Source organism: Aquarana catesbeiana, linkage group LG02, assembly GCF_042186555.1.
Source record: "Aquarana catesbeiana isolate 2022-GZ linkage group LG02, ASM4218655v1, whole genome shotgun sequence".
Classification (NCBI taxonomy): Eukaryota; Metazoa; Chordata; class Amphibia; order Anura; family Ranidae; genus Aquarana; species Aquarana catesbeiana.
In genome coordinates, this window is record NC_133325.1 from 807,955,368 (window position 1) to 807,976,294 (window position 20,927).

General features: G+C 45.4%; 1 protein-coding gene across 3 annotated transcripts in view; it reads left to right on the forward strand.

The window, feature by feature from the left end:
* Nucleotides 1–20,927, forward strand: part of LOC141129506 (Fc receptor-like protein 5) — a 654,812-nt gene that overhangs the window by 510,250 nt on the left and 123,635 nt on the right. For all 3 annotated transcript variants that reach the window (XM_073617582.1, XM_073617583.1, XM_073617581.1), the window contains exon 4: nucleotides 14,174–14,401. In XM_073617582.1, coding sequence (XP_073473683.1) covers nucleotides 14,174–14,401 — 228 coding nt within the window. The remainder of the gene's footprint in view (nucleotides 1–14,173; nucleotides 14,402–20,927) is intronic.

Here is a 20,927-nt window from a genome sequence, read left to right on the forward strand (position 1 = left end):
ACAGCTCGGTCTGGTAAACTTAGCGTTCGTAATGGATACAGCACTTTCGTCACGCTGCAATGTTAAAAATGGTTTAATACAGCGCAATCTCTTCTTCTTTATAATGTGACAAGAATTAAGTAGTTTTGATGCTCATATTCACACACACTTCTCACAAACTTATTTCGTTACTATTTATCGGGATTCCCTCAATATATTTTGATTTCTCACATCTGACAACATATTTTTTTTTTTTTTTGGTGATTTTGATTTGTACTCCCGAAAATGTTTGTGTGTATTTTGTGACAAGTTCCCACAACACCACTAATATGTTGTTCTATTTAATCTGTAGGAGATTGTTTGGTGCTGTTGTCCCTTGTTAATTTCACATTGTATTTTAGAAATGTACCTGAATCGTCACCAACAAACTGTCCTTTTTGGATGAAAACACACACAGGAGAGTAGAATTTACCTAAAAATATTTTATTAAGGGGTCACAACTATAAACAAAGAGGGAGGCAATGCTGGAGAAACTGCAGAAATTGGCGAAGCCTTGGACCCCCAGGGCAGACATCAATTATTTAAAAGCAAAATTGGTGGCCTGAGGAGTCCATATCTAAGGGAGGGCAGTCTGGTCCAGAAGTCCCAGAGATCCGGAAAGCAGCAGATGACATCTGTGTCCCCAGGCTGTGGTCATACGAGAGACTGCATCTTCTGTCAGACCAGACTGAACACAGGGTCATCACTCTTTGGTCTTCCTTCCACGCTTCCTTACAGGCTTTGGCTGTGGTGGTCTAGTTGTAGCAGCAGGAGGAGGAGGAGGAGGAGGATCGTCCCTCTCAATGACATCCGTCTTGTGTGTCAGTTCCCCACTCTCCCCCTTACGTAGGACTTTATAAATCAGGTCCTCAGAGATCTTGCGTTGGCCCTCCTGCATGCCCTGCAATTTGGTGGCAGCCATGCAGGCAAAGGCCTCTTCAGGACTGGGGAAGGCTCTGAGGGACGCCGAAGCCTCCTGGATCAGCCTGTATGCTGAATCCTGCACAGGACTCGGAGTCGCCTTCCTGGCCCTTTTGTATGGCAGGCGGAGGGGAGGAACCTGAGACTCAGTCAGGCTGCGACTTGTCCCAGGCTTCTCTTGGCTGACACTTAGCCCCGCCTCCTCCTGGCTGCCACTAATCCCCGCCTCCATCTGACTGCCACATTCCACAACCTCCTCCTGGCTGAGGTCTTCCTGTGTATGAAAAAGGGACATAGTTTTAGTATTTTTTACATCAATCACACACAATTTTCACCTCCTGACTGCTGCAAATTGAATGTTAACAAATATAACAGACTATCATTCTGAGCCCAGCATTTTGCATTCTTGTCCCAATTTTGGGTGCCCACTACTGTCTATTGATATGTAAAACACTTTTTTTAATCAGCAATTAATGATCAATAATAACATCTAGTAAACATCATTTATTTATTGCCCAGAAATCTGTAGAAGAATGCTATACCTGGCTCCATCTGGGCTCCTCCACTTCTTCCTGGCTGGAAGGCCCAGGTTGGACATCGGAAGCCTCAGCTGGGGTGGAAGGAAGAGTGGAGAGGGATTCCCTGACTTCAGTGTGGTCTGACAGAAATCGCAGTCTCTCGTAGTACCACAGCCTGGGGACATAAACGTCATCTGCTGCAGCTCCGGATCTCTGGGAATCCGTGACCTTCTTGCGCTCCCTAAGATATGTGCTCCTCAGGCCACCAATTTTTGCTTTTAAATAAGGGATGGTTGCTGTGGGGACCACCGGCTTCACCAACTCCAGCAGTTTCTCCAGCGCTGCCTGCCTCTTCTGTTTGTGATTATAGTGGGGGTGTCTGACCTGCCACAGACAGGGCAGCTCCCTGTACTTGTCAATAAACAGGGGCAGGAAATTGTAGTCGTTGAACCCATACATTTTCTCTGCAAGACACAACACAAGACAAACCCTAATGTCAGGCCAAACTCCCCTAATCTTGTTACAATCTAGGCTTCAATTTCGAAGCAGTATAGGCCCAAATTTAGATCCTACCTTCGTTAGCACGATCGGCGTCTCCGATGCTCCTTCCTCCGCTCACAGATCGTACGTAAGACGCACGCGTTACGATTTATACACACTGCGCATGCGTATAACTCCGCCCGCCCCTGACGTTCTTTCTATTCTATTCCCCGCCCCTTTTCGTTCGGCGCAGTGGAGGAAGAGCACATGGCGGATAGACAGCAGGATCGTGCTAATTACAGCAACGAGGAGGAGGAGGAGGAGGAGGAAAGGCCGGAGCCTGAAACGTCCCGATCCAGAAGGAGATTTAAGGACTCAAATATGTCCTTTGGGGAGATGTTGGAAATGGTGGACATCCTGAAGAAGGCCGACTATGATGGAAAGTATGGGCCTTACCCCAACCCCAATGTCAGAAAGGCCAAGATCATGGCGAAAGTGGTCAGGAGTCTGCACCGGAATTTCGGGGTACGACGATCGAAAGATCAGCTCAGGAAGCGGTGGTCGGACCTGAAATTACGAGAACATGAGCAGTATAGAAAGATCCAGAGAGTGCTGCAAAAAAGTAAGTATTTGTGCTGTGTTCCTATTGTTCTTGTGTTTATTACGTTCGTGCTGCTCCATGTGCTTTTAGGAACTGTTGTACAGTTTAAAATGGCAACTTTCATGTTCATGGGCACATTATTCGTTCGGATCACACATTTTTATTTCGGACTATAAAATACCATTGTTTAGCCCATATGCATTTGGCCACCATTTTGACGCCCTATACTTGTCTTCAAAGAATTGGGTTGTGTAGATGGCTTTGTTACTAGAATGAAATGCAAACTAGATTGTGTGTAAGGAGAGGACACTGAGCAGCTGTTTTCACATCTGGACACTGGAGCACTAGTGTGGGACCCCAGAACACCATTTTTATTAGGGGGGCCACACAGGTGCTCCAGTGTATACTATAGGGGGGTCTCCATCTGTGAAGCTTGTACCAAACAGGTAAAGTATTGCAGTTTGACAAAGGACACTAAAAAAGCTACATCTTGGAACTCTGCTAAAATAGATAATTGTACCCCACTTCCAAGCAATGTTTCCTATTTCTAGTTCTGCCATCAAATATCTGTGTGCTAATTATACCATTTTTGTTTTACATAGGGGAGAAAAGACTCGGAGGACACCCCTCATCCGAGGAGACCAGAGCCCCCCCCCCTCTGGAAGAAGGGGAAATCCCCCCAACACAAGATGAGCAGGAGGAAGAAGACGTGGTGGAACTAGTCACCACAACAGGTGAGTGTCTGCAACCACAGGCTCAGATAAGAGATGGATGGCGGCATTTTTTTTAGACCTAATTTATTTTGGGGTTCCTCTCTTTTTAGGTGATCGTGAGGTTGTGGATCCAGATCCTTTCACATCCGAAAGTGCCCAGATCCTGATCGGGGAGATCATGGGGTGTAATTTACAATTGGAAAACATCAAGCAAAACATCAATGATGTTATTCCAAAATATAAAAACATCATTGATGTTTTGGGGCAAGTTTAAAACCCCTCCAAATCACTTTCTTCTTTTGTGTGCTACAATGTGCGAAATGTTTTTGTGATTTTTCCCAAAGCCAAATTTGGAAGATGCACACAGTGTGCCAACATGTGCTATCTGCCATCACGGGAGATCAATGGACGCGTTTTGGGGGTGCAACCCCTTCCTCAATAATAAAGTAGCGGTGAGGAAGGGCTTTCTCCCCCAAAACACGTCCCTTGATCCCCCGTGATGGCAGATAGCACATGTTGACATTGTGAAATTTGTGTGCATCTTCCATATTTGGCTTTTCCAGGGGTGATTTCCCCCCATCTGAACGCAATATCAAACACAGTTCCTAAATACTCATGTCTGATATTGCCTTCAGGTTCTACCAAATGTGAACTTTGTAAGATCAAGATTTGTGTCTTGGTTTTACACAGGCCTGTTTTCTATAAAATGCACATTTTGATTTTGGATAATGACACCACAAAAATTGTTATACAACAAACATGTTGGTTTGTCAGAAAAACCTTTGGTAAATGCACATGTGATTGTGCAGGTATTAAAAAGATTGTTCATCAAGAATGTGTGGATTATTGTCTCAACGCTACAACACTTTTGGGGTGATGTATTCGTTGTTTTATGAGAAAATGGGGGTAATTTCCTAAGGGCAAATCCACTTTGCACTACAAGTGCAGTTTCAGTGCAGTTGCAAGTGCACTTGTAGTGAAAAGTGTCTTTGCATTTAGTAAATAACAGCCAACAGTGCTTTGTATAAGGTTACACAATCACGACATTTTCTGGACTCCACACATTTCTGTCAGGGTCAGCTAAAACAAACACAAGCAGTAAATGTCCACAAAGAAGAGCCTGGGGGGAGATGCCTGTCGAGAACTTGAGGTCCTGCAGGCTTCTCCCTGTGGCCAAATACCGCAAGGTAGTGACCAGCCTCTGCTCCGGAGTGATGGCTTGCCTCATGCAGGTATCCTGCCTGCTGATATAGGGGGTCAGTGAAGCCAACAAACGGTGAAATACGGGGTCCGTCATCCTGAGAAAGTTCCTGAAATCACCAGGATTATTCTCACGGATCTCACAGAGCAAAGGCATATGACAGAACTGGTCACGCTGAAGCAACCAATTCTTGGTCCATGAACTCCTCCCCACCCTGTTCATGGACTGGACTTTTGTCAAGGTCAGGACCCCAACACCAAGCCCCCGCACAGCACGAACTCTACGAGGAGTACGCATACGAAACATGGCTAGAAAACTGTCGGCTGCTCAGAACAAAGTAACAGAACGCACTGAAGAACAGCAAGGCCTGTGAAGAGCGACCTGAAAAACAGCAACGAGCAGGCAAGATCACACAGAAAACTCCGATACGAACTGACTGCACGCACTGAAGAGCAGATACAAACCCACAAGCACAAACTGAACGGCAGAAAACGATCTGAAAGCCACGAGTCTGAAAAAGCTCGAATCGTCTCTCACCAAACTTTTAATAACACGAGATTAGCAAAAGGAGCCCAAAGGGTGCCGCGCTTGGTTCTGAAACGGCCTTTTCTAGTCTCGTCGTATGTGGTGTCCGTGACCACGTGGTTATCGATCGGAAATTCCGACAACTTTGTGCGACCGTGTGTAGGCAAAACAAGTTTGAGCCAACATCCGTCGGAAAAAATCCTAGGATTTTGTTGTCGGAATGTCCGAACAAAGTCCGACCGTGTGTACGGGGCATTACTTTGCGCAAACCAATCAATATACACTTATTGTGAATTTTTTTTTTTTTACCAAAAATATGTAGAAGAATACAAGTCGGCCTAAACTGAGGAAGAATTTTTTTTTTGGGGTGGAGGGGAAATTTTTATAGCAAAAAGTAAAAAAATACTGCTTTTTTTTTCAAAATTTACTCTTTTTTTGTTTATAGAGCAAAAAATAAAAACCGCAGAGGTGATCAAATACCACCAAATGAAAGCTCTATTTGTGGGGAAAAAAAAGGACATCAATTTTGTTTGGGAACAATAATGTACGACCGCGCAACTATCAGTTTAAGGGATGTAGTGCCGTATCACAAAAAATGGTCTGGTCATTAAGGGGGCAAAATCCTTCCGGGGCTGAAGTGGTTAACCAGCCTAGGTGAATCGGAGGTTTGACCTTTCAGGTCAGACTTGCTGTCTTCTAGCTCAGAAGACACAATACACATTATCATAAGTATAAACAGAACTCCTTCAGACAATAGCAGGAGCCCCCAGTAGCAGACAGGCGGGCTCCTACATTGAAGACGATGCAATTCACAGCTAAGCAATGCTTTGATTAATCAGGGATTGCAGACAGCATGGAGACGGTCTACAAAGTTCATACAAGGTTCCATCATTCTGATACAGTGGAATTAATGTATCATATTTCTTGAGGGATATTGCTGATAAGTATTACTGTCCCATTTGCTTGGTCACCCTGTGCCCCTAATAGACACAGGGTCACTTATACATAAGAGGGCACATGGAGCTGAAACAAAGGTTTCCCTTCACAAACCAGGGCCCATAGTCAGTAGGCAAGAGGTTAGCATTCAGTCCCCTCCAAAATCCCCTGTCCTGGGTGAGTCTATCACATTTCTCCCCCATCAAAAGTCGACTAACAAGGTCCCAGACAACCACCTGGTCTGGACATGCGTTAGTCGGCCAGAGTGAACTGATATAGTCAGTCCGCATGATCTCCATTCTTGGCTGCAAGGAATAGTTGTCATCAGTAGGTGTGGGGCAGAGGTCATTGACTCTCTGTCCAGCTGCCAGTACTTCAGCTGGGTGGTTTGTAACATTCCGGGGCTCAGTCTGCTGGGGAGAGGGGCCGATCGCCCCAGCTCTCTGAAACTGTAAAGACACTGTAGGTGCTAGGCAGACCCCAGCGGCTCTCTGCCATGTTGCCAGTGCATCAGCTGGGAGTAGAAGCTTCACTACATCAGCTTGTTGCTGGAGAGAGGAGCTGACTGCCATGGCTCCCTGGAACTCCACAGTTGTTGCAGGTGCTGGGCAGAGGTTGGTAGCACTCTGCCCTGTTGCCAGCAGTCCGGCTGGGGACTCCACATCATTCGCTCTGGCTAACCGTTGGGGTGGGAGGCCAGCTTCCTCCACTCCTAGACTGTGGATCTGCTGCTGGGGAGGAAGGATGACCTCCGTCTCTTCCAAACTGTGTAGCTACCATTGGTGAGGTGCGCTGGCTGCTTCCTCTTTCGTTCCCTCATCTGGCTGCTGGGATGACATTTTTCTGTCACTGTTTCCTAGGTGCATGGATCCTGGCTGACTGTTGGAAAGGGAGGACAACAACCTCCTCTTCCTTCTTTCCCTGGATCCTGATCTGCTGCTGGGAAGTGACCATCTCCTTCTCACCCTCAACTTCCAGAACTTCTGCAGGTGTGGGGCAGTGTCATGAAGATCCTGCCAGTAACAGGCAGATTAGACCCATCGGTGCACGAGTGCGGGCGTCTATGCGCACGCGCACATGCACTCGTTAATGTCTGGTGGGTTATTTAAACCTGTCTGGCACTTGCATCATTGCTGTTTGCTCTGCAGCTCTGTGTATGTGTTCCCTGAAAACCTGATATCTGCTCCTGTTTTGACCCGGCTTGCTTTGAGACTATTCCTGTTATCTGCCTGTACCTGATCCTTGGCTTGTTTGACAATCCCTCTGCCTGCTCCTTTTGTACCTCTGCTGCCAGCCTGCTTACCGACCCGGCCTGTCTGACGATCCTGGACTCCCATCCAGTCTGCTGAGCCATCCAGGCTGTTCACCTGTCTGCTGATCCATCCAGTCTGCTGTCCTGTCTGCTGAGTTGTCCAGTCTGCAGTTCCTGTCTACTGATCCATCCCGTCAGCTGTGCCGGCCATCTGATCCTTCTGCTGTTGATCCTGCCAGGCATTTATACCACTCCGCACTCCTGCACCCCTGTCACCACTACCAGGGGCCCTCGAGTCGGAGGCTTAGGAGAGGCCATCCTCTGCAATTCGGGCTCACCCTTTAGGTACGTAACAGGCAGAGGTCTTGTAACTCCACAGATGCTGCTGGAAGGAAATCCCATGTCCCTGTCAGTGGTGTGGGAGAAAGGCGACTCCCTCTTCTCCCAGGAAGGCCAAAGCCGCTGTTGGTGCTAGGCAGAGCTCAGTGATGTTTGGCCCTGATGCCAGCTCACTAGGTTGTTCTTCCTCAGTGGAAAAGTCGATGAAATCCCCAGTCTCTGGAACTGGTGTCTGGGAATAGAGGTTCACCATCTCCTGTCCATAGAGCGAAAAAGAGGTTACCAGTGCTGGGCAGAGATTAGCAGAGCTCTGCCCTGTTGTCAGCACTTCAGCTTTGCGGACAGCAATCTCTGGAGTTTCTGCTGCCGATTCTCTGGCATTCTGCTGAATGTTACATAGTAGCTGAGGTTGAAAAAAGACACACGTCCATCAAGTCCAACCTATGTGTGTGATTATATGTCAGTATTACATTGTATATCCCTCCAGACCCTTTATTAGCTTTGTTGCCCTTCTTTGTACTCACTCCATTTCTAGTACATCCTTCCTGAGGACTGGTGCCCAGATTTGGACAGCATACTTCAGGTGAGGCTGGACCAGAGTCTTGTAGAGTGGGAGAATTATCGTTTTATCTCTGGAGTTAATTCCCTTCTTAATACATGCCAATATTATGTTTGCTTTGTTAGCAGCACTTTGGGATTGCATGCCATTGCTAAGCCTATCATCTACTAGGACCCCCTGTTTTTTTTCCATCCTAGATTCCCCCAGAGGTTCACCCCCTAGTGAGTAGATTGCATTCATATTTTTGCCACCCAAATGCATTATTTTACATTTTTCTACATTAAACCTCATTTGTCATGTAGTTGCCCACCCCATTAATTTGTTCAGATCTTCTTGCAAGGTTTGCATATCCTGCGGAGAAGTTATTGCCCTGCTTAGCTTAGTATCGTCTGCAAATACAGAGATTGAACTGTTTTACCCCATCCTCCAGGTCGTTTATGAACAAATTAAACAGGATTGGTCCCAGCACAGAACCCTGGGGTACCCCACTACCAACCCCTGACCATTCCGAGTACTCCCCATTTATCACCACCCTCTGAACTCGCCCTTGTAGCCAGTTTTCAATCCATGTACTCACCCTATGGTCCATGCCATGACTTTACTTTGTACAGCAAACGTGTATGGGGAACTGTGTCGAGTGCAAAATCCAGATACACCACGTCCATGGGCCTTCCTTTATCTAGATGGCAACTCACCTCCTCATAAAGGGTTAGTAGAGTGGTTTGGCAAGAACGATTCTTCATGAATCCATGCCGATTACTGCTAATGAGACCATTCTCATTACTAAAATCTTGTATATAGTCCCTTATCATCCCCTCCAAGAGCTTACATACTGTTGATGTTAAGCTAACTGGTCTGTAATTCCCAGAGATGTATTTTGGCCCTTTTTTTAAATATTGGTGCTACATTGGCTTTTCTCCAATCAGCTGGTATCATTCCAGTCAGTAGAGTGTCAGTAAAAATTAGGAACAACGGTCTGGCAATTACTTGACTGAGTTCCCTAAGTACACTCGGGTGCAAGCCATCTGGTCCTGGTGAATTATTAATGTTAAGTTTCCCAAGTCTATTTCTAATTCTGTGCTCTGTTAGCCATGAGGGTGCTTCCTGTGATCTGTCTTTAGGACAAAAACTGCAGTTTTGGTTACTGAAGCCCCCTGATTCCCTTATGAAGACTGAGAAGAATAAATTCAATACCTTTGCCATCTCCCCATCCTTTGTAACCAGGTGTCCTTCCTCATTGTTTATGGGGCCAATATGGTCTGTCCTCTCTTTTTTACTGTTTACATACTTAAAGAATTTCTTGGGATTTTTTTGCTCTCCTCTGCTATGTGTCTTTCAAGTTCTATCTTAGCCATCCTAATTGCACCCTTACATATCTTGTTGCATTCTTTGTAAAGTCTGAATGCTGATGATGATCCCTCAGCCTTGTATTTTTGAAGGCCTTCACCTTTGCTTTTATATGCATTTTACATTGAAATTAAGCCATCCAGGACTTTTGAACAGAAACATAGGTCTGGTTCATGGTACAACACCCAATTAAAAGGCACCTCATCCCTAGGTAATGATGAAACAAAGAAGAAAGAGTTGAGGGGATTTTTACGGTGCCAAAAAAATTGATGAAGAGATATATATATATATATATATATATATATATATATATATATATATAACAGCTTAAAATTAAAAAATTTGATTTTATTGTTACACATAAATTTAATAAAAGTACGAGATTCAGGAGAAATTGTTCACAGTAATAACAATGAAGTGGTGGTTATACAGTAGGTAGGTTCAAGCCAAAAGTGTGCAGTGGTTATACAGTAGGTAGGTTCAAGCCAAAAGTGTGCAGTGGTTATACAGTAGGTAGGTTCAAGCCAAAAGTGTGCAGTGGTTATACAGTAGGTAGGTTCAAGCCAAAAGTGTGCAGTATTCATTCATTTTGGCTTGAACCTACCTACTGTATAACCACCACTTCATTGTTATTACTGTAAACAATTTTCCTGAATCTCATACTTTTATTAAATTTATGTGTAACAATAAAATCGAATTTGCTAATTTTAAGCTGTTATATATATATCTCTCTTTATCATTTTGTTTGGCACCGTAAAAATCCCCTCAACTCTTTCTTCTTTGTTTCATCATCCAGGACTTTTGTTTGTTCTTTTAAATTTATTTCACAATGGGGTGCATTGGCTAATGCCCTTATTTAATATGCTCTTAAAGAAAACCCATCTCTCCTCCTTGTTCTTTGCTTCTAAGATTTTATCCCAATTTGTATCTTCTAGCAAGGTTCGTAGTTTAGGGAAGTTGGCTCTTTTGAAGTTCAGTGTCTTTGTGTTCCCCTTGTATTCCCTATTTGTGTGATTTATACTGAAGCCAATTGACCTGTGATCGTTGTTTCCTAAATTGCCCCGTATTTCCACATCCGTGATCAGGTCTGTATTGTTGGTAATCACTAGATCTAGTGACGCCTTGTTTCTAGTTGCCCTGCAAGACATTTAGGAACTGGTGAGCCTTAGACAAATGCGTGGTTCCCTCCGCCCAGTCTATGTCTGGATAATTAAAATCCCCCATTATGATAACACTTCCCATTCTTGCTGCTAATCCAGATTGTGATAGGAGATCCCTCTCCCCCTCCTCCCTCAGGGTAGGGGGCCTATAGCATACTCCCAGTATTATTTTCCCCTTAGCTTCATCCCTTTGGAGCGCTACCCATAAGGATTTCACCTCCTCCCTAGCTCCCTTATTGATGTCTTGTAATTGATTAATATTGATGTTCTTAATATATAGGCATACCCCTCGCCCTTTTTTATGTGATAAAGGGTATACCCTTGAATGGTTGCCAGCCAATCATGGGAGCTGTTGAACCAGGTCTCTAAAATTCCCACAAAATCCAAATCCTCCTCGTACAACAGTATCTCTAGTTCACCCATCTTGTCCACCAGGCTCCTGGCATTGGTGAACATGCCACATAGTTTAGACCGGTTGCATACTGTCCTCTTATTGGGTGTTCTGAGATTGCAAATAGGACTTGCTACTATACTCACCTTGTGTTTATGTGCTTTAGTCAACCTACCACTAATGCCCCCCAATACTACCCTCTGGAATATGTTTATTACTGACTATCTCTACCTCTGGACCCTCTCCCCCGTCGTCTAGTTTAAAAACCCCTCTAACTTTTCGGCCATCTTCACTCCCAGCAGATCTGCACCCTCTTCATTTAGGTGCAGTCCGTCCCTGCTCTCCAGGAATCCAAACCCCTCCTTACTACACCAGCTCCTCAACCACTTGTTTACTTCCCTAATCTCCCTCTGCCTTTCTGGTGTGGCTTGAGGTACCGGTAGTATTCCTGAGAATACTACCTTGGAGGTCCTTTTCCTCAATTTAGCTCCTAAGTCCATATTGTTCTTTAGGACACTCCATCTGCCTCTGACTTTGTCTTTGGTGCCAACGTGCACCATGGCAGCCGGGTCTTCCCTAGCCCCTCCCAGTAATTGGTCCACCAGATCCCTGATGAGCCGAATGTGATCTAGCAGTTCCCTGTATCCCCTTTCCAGATGCTGTTCTTTCCTTAGCAAATATTCCAGATCAGGTTTAAGCTCTGAGACCCCTACAAGACCGAGCATAGCCTTTCTGTATTATTGCAGGTCCTCAAGGGTAGGTTTTCCCTTCATCGCCAAACATAAAAACATTTGTAAGGCTCAGCAATCCAGGGCCGCCAAAGTCATATCCCTCCGGAGAGCATTCTGTTGTATCCCCTAAATATTCCTGCTCTGCGTGAAATTGCAGAGTCAGATATTTATCTCCTGCTGGACCAGCCGATCCAACTCGACAAAAAGATAAGAATTGGGACTTTGAATGAGGCTTTTGACTGGTTAAGGTAAAAATGTGTTTTAAACATGTTTTAATTGACATAAAATGAAGATAAATACATTACAATGGTACATATCATGAATGGAGTAATAACACAATATACAGTAGATGCACACATGGCAAAACTGTCATAAATTCATAAATATACATGACACGGTAAATAGCTGTATAAAAAGTAGTTATACAGAACTGTATGAATTCATATATATACATATGTTAGCTTGGCAGCACTAGAAAATGTTGAACAATTGGAGTAAAAAATATTATAATATCATAAAAATAGATAGATGTATCTATCTGGAGTCCTATTGAGGCATATAGCTACATTCTTAATGACCAATGCATTTTTGTATGAACACAAGGGGCGGATGCTATTGGGCAGAGATGGTGAACCTTGACACCCCAGATGTTTTGGAACTACATTTCCCATGATGCTCCACTACACTGCAGAGTGCATGAGCATCATGGGAAATGTAGTCCCAAAACATCTGGGGTGCCCAGGTTTGCCATCACTGCTATAGGGTATCTACAATGAACAATATATAATTAGATCTAGTATTGAAATAAGCACAGCAGGAAAGAGCAAGTCCTGGGTACTTACATACAACAGAGTAGAATAGTATGTATTATGAGTAGGGCCAGAGGGGTAGTCTATCCCGGGAGCTGAGGTAGTCTAGAGCCCCAAAGCAGGCTCTATATATGCCCAGGGGTGTTCCCCTGCATATGCATTCACATTTGCATGTGAGCACAGGGGGACATGAGCAATTTAACATTTCTAGTATTTAATTTTTTTATTGTATTACATTTTTATTTTATTTTTTACACTGTCCCTTTAATTGTGTTTTGATTACCTTTATTGCTATCACAAGGGATGAACAACATCCCTTGTGATAGAAATAAGCATGACAGGTCCTCTTTATGGACAGCTCTGGGGTCTGTATGACCCCAGTTCTTTGCTTTGAGAGCATCTGATCAAACCGAGAGCTGGTAAGGGCTTGCAAACATCAAACTGAAAATGGAAGTTACTTATTGCTGCCAGCTGCAATGCGATCGGTCACCCGGACACAGCAGATGACTGATCAGTGTACCAGGCCACTGCCGATACCATGTGATCGCTGTGACCAATCACAGCAGATTGCATGACAATAGTACACAATAGATGGCTTTCTTTCATGACATTCATTGTGTACAATTGTGTTGACCTCTGAGATTGGTCACAGTGATCACATGGTACAGACAGGGCCAATCACAGCCCATCTGTACCATGTGATTAGCTGTGGCCAATCACAGCTAACCACAATAGTAAATTAATCCATTTCATTCAGTAAAAATGGCTGCTTATACCAGTGAATGCTGGATAGTACGGCCTCGTACTATCCTCCAGGTTGGCGGAAGGAGATGACATCCATATTGGACAGACGAATGGTGTATTTCCAGCCTCCTCCAGCATTGAGAGATGGGGAAATATAGAACTTGTTTATGAGGATACAGTCATTCAGAGGAAACCAGTGCCCATTGAATGTTCATACTGGTCAGCTATGGGGAAACCATCATACACCTATATAACTGGGAGGAGGAAATTACCTCATCTTGGATTTAGAGATGTTCCTCCCATGTATGGTGAAGGGGGGGTCTTTCATTCCTTAAGATTTTCTTACATTTGTAAAATATAAAATTATAGGTGAGGGTTAGAAATGTGGGGGCTTCCACTGCTGCTCCTGATAAGGCTAATTTCCTGGCTGTCTCTGGTTTCAGTATCTTAAAGCTGGCCATACATGGTTCAGTTTTTTCATTAAGCCAGCAGGCTTAACAAAATAAACCAACTCCCCCATCCACATATTTGAGGGGGATGGGGGAATCCTCCCCCATGTGCTATTGTATTCTTATGGGGGGGGGTCTCTGTTCAAGTGCAGTGGCCACAAATGGATCAAAATTTGGCCGGTCCCTGCAGAACTGGACGAATTTTGATCCATCTATTGCCTGTTCTAGATTGCAAGTCTCTGATCCAGAACAAGCATGCATCAAGTGAAGTCAGAGCAAAGCCAGAGTTTGCAAACAATATATTAGTTTCAGGTCAGTGGTAGTCAGAGGATCAGCATGATAACCAGGTAACTGGAACTGTCAGAAGGAGAGGGTAGCCCTGGCAGACTTCATATTCCTATAGGGCTATTGTGATAAGTCTTAGTTTCTACGTATGTCATTACTCTGACTAACCATATCCTGGAATTCTGTCCCACCAGTCCCCCTCTCTGACATCACTATGAACTCCTCCTGTCTCCCGGATGGCAGCGCAGTTGCGGAATGTTCGGTGAAAGGTTCAGATCCTCGTTATTCCTGGAGTTTGGATGGAAGATCCATCTCCTCACACAGCCGGGTAACTCTTCCTCCTCCAGTCTCCGGAACCCTCCACTGTGATGTCACCAATCAGATCAATAATCTAAGTAGATCCATCAACATCTCCTGTGCAGGTGAGTGAGAGACAGAAACATCTCTGAAATTTATATATACATCCTGAGGCAATCCATATAGCAGTTTTCTTTCCTTCAACTACTGGTTGAAGAAAAGAAAATTGCTCAATTCCCCATCAACACAGCCAGTGTTGATGGGGGAATCCCTCCCATAGCGCTATTGTGTTCTGCTGGCAAGAAGCCTTCTCCACTGGCAGAATACAATCAATGATCACTGATGGAGTCTATAGCAGTGATGGCATGATAGATCAACTTCAGTACAACCAGCCTGCCCATATCTACAGTGCCTTGAAAAAGTATTCATACCCCTTGAATATTTCCATATTTTGTCATTTTACAACCAAAAACGTAAATGTATTTTATTGGGATTTTATGTGATGGACCAACACAAAGTATAGGAAACACAAGGGTAATACAAAGACTCTGAATTTCAAAAGAGCCATTTTTCCTAAACTACGCTCATTGCTAGAAAATATTGAATGGGAGAAAATCCTAGAAACAAAGAACACGGAAGAAAAATGGGAGTGCTTTAAGAGCATATTAAATAAAGCTATTGGCCAGTGTATCCCAATGGGAAATAAATTTAAAAGAGCTAATAAAATTCCTGGGTGGCTTAACTCCAACGTAAAAATACATATAAAAGCAAAGGAGAAGGTCTTCAAACAATACAAAGCTGAGGGGTCATTAGCAGCATTCCAACTTTACAAAGAATGTAATAAGAAATGTAAGCATGAAATCAGGGTGACTAAGATAGAGCACGAAAGGCACAAAACGGAGGAGAGTAAAAAAAACAAGAATTTTTTAAGTAAATAAATAGTAAGAAAGAGACAAAACATTTTGGCCCCATAAAGGATGATGAAGGGATTCTGGCTAAAAAAGACAGAGAAATGGCAGAGGTTTTGAATGTATTCTTCTCCTCAGTAGGGATAAACTGAACACCCCCGGTTCGGTTCTCACCAGAACCTGCGAACAGACCGAAAATTTGCGCAAACTTTAGAAACCCCATTGAAGTCTATGGGACTCGAACATTCAAAATCAAAAGTGCTAATTTTAAAGGCTAATTTGCATGGTATTGTCCTAAAAAGGGATTGGCGACACGGGTCGTGCCCCAGGGGACATGTATCAATGCAAAATTCTTTTTTAAAAACGGTCGTTTTTTCGGGAGCAGTGATTTTAATGATGCTTAAAGTGAAAAAAAGTGAAATATTCCTTTAAATATCGTACCTGGGGGGTGTCTATAGTATGCCTGTAAAGCGGCGCATGTTTCCCGTGCTTAAAACAGTCCAAGAGCAAAATTACATTTTTAAAAGAATAAAAGTCATTTAAAACTGCTTGCGGCTTTAATGTAATGTCGGGTCCTGGCAATATGGATGAAAATCAGTGAGACAAACGGCATGGGAACCCCCCAGTCCATTACCAGGCCCTTTGGGTCTTGTATGGATATTAAGGGGAACCCTGCACCCAAATTAAAAAAAGGAAAGGCGTGGGGCCCCCAGGCCCTATATACTCTGAACAGCAGTATACAGGCGGTGCAAACAAGACAGGGACTGTAGGTTTGTTGTTAAGTAGAATCTGTTTGTAATTTTGAACTGGTACATCTTTAAAGTGTAGCTCCAGCCAAAAAATCTATTTTTAAGCTTTTTTGAAAACATAGGGAAGGGTTATCACCCCTGTAACATTTGTTTTGCTGTTTGTGCTCCTCTTCAGAAGATTTCACCTCACTATCTGTCCCAATGACAAATGCTTTTTGAAAATTTGGGTTTTTTTGTGAAACAAGGATTGGTGATAAAGCATCAGTGAAGAGGAGACACGTTTTTCCCATATTAACTCTTACAGGAGTGAAATTCCCTTCCTAGGGGTCGATTTTATCTCACTTCCTGTTATCTCCTTCCATTTGCAAGTAGGAGTCATTTGTAAGTTGGATGTTTGAAAGTAGGGGCCTGCCCTATATACTCAGCAGAAATTTGGGCCTTAGATGTTGGTGTTGCCACAACACTGTAAGCCCTCACAGTTACTCTTGGTGGGCGCTGGAACGGGCCGAAAAATTGGGCCTTAGGCACTGGTGCCACAACGCTGCAACCCCTTCCTGATACTCTAGTTGGAGCGCAGAGGAATGAGCTCTCCTGCAAAATATTGCATCAAAAATTGTAATTATATGCCCCTCTTAAACAGGGGCAGAAAAATTGGGCCTTAGGCACTGGTGCCACAACACTGCAACCCCTCACAGATACTCTAGTTGCAGCGCAGGAACGAGCCCTGCTGCAAAGTATTGCATCAAAAATTGAAATTACACGCCCCTGTTAAACAGGGGCTGAAAAATTGGGCCTTAGTGGTGCCCAGAACCAAAAATATTCTTTCAAGCTATCAGCCTGATCATTGAGGAGGAAGAGGATAGTCACTCAGCATAACAGTATAGTCACTCAGCATCAGCATAGGCAGTCTTGAAGGGATCTGACATTTAAAAAAAAAATATTTGGTTACATCAGCATCAGGTGCTTGGTATCTGGTGGTGATCCAAGACTGATTCATTTTTATGAAGGTCAGTCGATCGACCGAGTCGGTGGACAGGTGCACCCTGTGATTGGTTACAAAGCCTCCGGCAGCACTGAATGTGCGTTCCGAAAAAACGCTGGATGCAGGACAGGCCAGTAGCTCAATTGCATACTGTGCAAGCTCTGGCCAGTGATCCATCCTCAAGACCCAGTAACCCAGAGGATTTTCGGTGGGAAAGGTGTCCAAGTCAGATCTTGCCCCTAGGTATTCCTGCACCATGTAAAACAGACGCTGGCGGTGGTTGCTGGAACCGATCATACCTTGGGGCTGCAGACTACAAAATTGTCTGAACGCATCGGTCAGACGGCCACCTTCTCCACCGCTCCTTCTTTGACTGACCGAAGCCTCAGCAACACGTTGTCTAGGAACAGGAGTTTGTAACCTCCCAGTCTCTGGGAACGCGTTGCACATACCTTTCTGCAAGGCCTCTCGAAGATGTTTCATCCTCTGCTCCCTCTGCGACGGCAAGATAAGGTTCACAACCTTACCCTTGTAACGTGGATCAAGGAGGGTTGCCAGCCAGTAACGATCCCCCTCCTTGATACCACGAATATGAGGATCCTTCCACAGGCTTTGCAGGATCAGGGAGGCCATGCAGCGTAGGTTTGCTGAGGCATTTGGTCCAGAGTCCTCTGGGTCACTAAGGATGACATGATCCGCAGCCACCTCCTTCCAGCCACTTACAAGTCCATGGGTTTCTTGGGACTGTAAATGATCCCTTAAAGACTGCTGCTTATGCTGAGTGCCAGGCTCCACCTCCGTGCTGACACAATCCTCCTCCTCCTCCTCCTGTGTGATCGGCGGGCATGCAGGAACACTGTCTGGTTAAAGGGGGCCTTGAGAGCTAAGGAAGTCCTCCTCTTCCTGCCTCTGTTCTGCCTCAAGTGCCCTGTCCATTATTCCACGCAGCGTGTGCTCCAACAGGTGGACGAGGGGGACAGTGTCACTGATGCATGCACTGTCACTGCTCACCATCCTCTTGGCCTCCACAAATGGTGACAGGACAATGCATGCATCCCTGATCATGGCCCACTGGCGTGGGGAGAAAAACAAGCTCCCCTGACCCTGTCCTGGTGCCATAGTCACACAGGTACTCATTGATGGCCCTCTGCTGCATGTGCAGCCGCTGCAGCATGGTCAACGTTGCGTTCCACCTGGTGGGCATGTCACAGATTAGGCGGTTCTTGGGCCGGTTAAATTCCTTTTGGAGGTCAGCCAGCCGAGCACTGGCATTATATGACCGGCGGAAATGCACACAGACTTTCCTGGCCTGCCTCAGGACATCCTGTAGGCCCGAGTACCTGCCCTAGAAACGTTGCACCACCAAGTTAAGGACGTGAGCCAAACAGGGCACATGGGTCAGTTGTTCCTGTCGGAGCGTGGAGAGGAGGTTGGTGCCATTGTCGCAAACCACCATTCCTACCTTAAGCTGGCGTGGCTCTGCCCCAGTGTGGCTCCTGTCTCCCAAGCACACCAGCTCAAGCACCGCATGGCATCTTTTGGCCTGCGTACTTACATAGCCCCTTGAACGCCTACGGAGAACTGCTGGTTCCGAGGACAAAGCACAGGAAGAGGCCATGGAGGAAGAAGAGAAGGGGGTGGAGGAGAGAGGTGTGTCAGAATCACCAGTAGTAGCATTTTGGAGGCGTGGTGGCGGAACAACCTCCAACACTACTGCACCTTATCCTGCATCCTTCCCAGCTGCCAGCAGAGTCACCCAATGCGCCGTGAAAGATAGATAACATCCCTGTCCATGCCTGGTGGACCATGAGTAATATGCACCTTACAGTTGACCGCCCTGTCCAGCGAGGCCAAGTCATTGCCTTCCACATGTCGGTAGAGAGACGGAATCGCCTTCCATGAGAAAAAGTGGCGTTTGGGAACCTGCCACTGAGGAACCGCACATTCCACAAACTCACAGAAGGGGGAAGAGTCTACCAACTGAAATGGCAGCAGTTGAAGTGCTAGCAATTTAGCCAAGCTAGCATTCAACCGCTGGGCATGTGGATGGCTGGGAGCGAACTTCTTTCGGCGGTGCAGCAGCTGGGGCAGGGAAATTTGCCTGGTACAATCTGACGACCTAATTCTACACCTTCATTCCTCTCAGTGCAGGTCTCAGAGAGAACTGAAGGTATAGTGGGGTTGGAGATCCCAGCTGATGAGGAGCAAGGAGAGGTCCTCTTTGTTCTTTGGTGTGGGTCTTTTAGGTACGCTTGCCAACGAACTGCATGGCAGGTCAACATATTTATGATCAAGCATGTGGTGCCCAAGCGGGTGATGTTTTGGCCACGCTAGATACGCTTGAGACATATGTTGCAAATAGCAGCGGTGCGATCTGATGCACTCATCTCAAAAAAGTCCCACACCAAAGAACTTTTGGAATAACACGCAGAGACAGCAGCGCCATGCACATGCAGAGCTCTGCGGTGTGATGCAGTCGGTGTGCTGCCCTTAAGCTGGCCCCTGGAGGGCATCCTGCCTCGTTGGTGATGTGCCTCCTCCTCCTCTCTCGTATCAGGCACCCACGTGGAGTCAGTGACCTCATCATCCCCTCCCTCCTCATCACTGGAGCAAACCTGGTAGTATGCTGCAGCTGGGGGAACATGACTGCCAGATTGCTGTCCTTCTTGGGTACCCCCTCTGTCTGGGCTCACGTTACTGCCTTCCTCTAGCTGAGTACCATCATCGGAGCCTTCAAAACACTGGGCATCCTCCTGGAGCATGTACCCAACACTGTGGTCAAACAGTTCGGGGGACTCCTCAGGAGGACATGGTGGGGTTAGGGAAGGAGTGACTGATGCCACTGAGCCAAGGGAAGAGGCCGCGTTGGCAGCTGCTTTTCCAGACAAAGTACCCTGAGCCTGGGTGAGAGAGGATGAGGAGGATGAGGACGGCTTGGTCATCCACTCTGCCAAGTCTTCCGCATGTTGCGGCTCAAGATGGCCAGCTGCCAAAAAAAGGAGAAGCGTGTCCCATGGCCACGTGCTGATGAGGATGCACCGTCTCCACGACCAGCACTGTTGCCTCTAGACACAGAGCCTGCTTGCCCTCTTTTATTGGCTTGTGACTGTCTGCCTCTCCTTGTTGGCCTTCCAGACATACTAATGGCCTGCAGTGGGATGTAGCTGCACAAAACTGGGATGTATATATATACTGATTATACTGCAGCTAGCAGAGTGCCTGCCTGTGGTATTAATAGGATCAGAAGAAGCACACCAGCACTTGCCTTCAGGTAGCTATAGGTGCAACTGTGCAGGGTACACAGTACAGTAACTGTAAATACTTCAAGTTGCCTGGCTGTGGTATTAATAGGATCAGAAGAAGAACAACAGCACTTGTCTTCAGGTAGCTATAGGTGCAACTGTGCAGGAGTACACAGTACACTAACTATAAATACTTCAAGCTGCCTGGCTGTGGTATTAATGGGATCAGAAGAACAACAGCACTTGTCTTTGGGTAGCTATAGGTGCAACTGTACACAGTACACTAACTGTAAATACTTCAAGCTGCCTGCCTGTGGTATTAATAGGATCAGAAGAAGAACAGCACTTGTCTTCAGGTAGCTATAGGTGCAACTGTGCAGGGTACACAGTACACTAACTGTAAATACTGTAAAAACACCTGCCTGTTAGTATATTAGAAAGAGAATAGCAGGAACGGATCTAGCTAAACTGAATACAGTGTATGTGTATATATATATATATATATATATATATATATATATATATATATATATATATATATAAACACCTGGGATGCATATATATACACAATACAATGTAAGTGCAGCTAACTGACTTACCTGCCTACTCTAACTTAAATCAAATGACACTGTCTCTCTCTCTGTCTAATTCTCTCCGCCGCCGCAACACACTACACAAGGCACGCAGGCGGCCTTATATAGTGTGGGGCATGTACTAAACCCCCTGAGCCATAATTGGCTAAAGCCACCCTGGCTTTGGCCAATTACGTC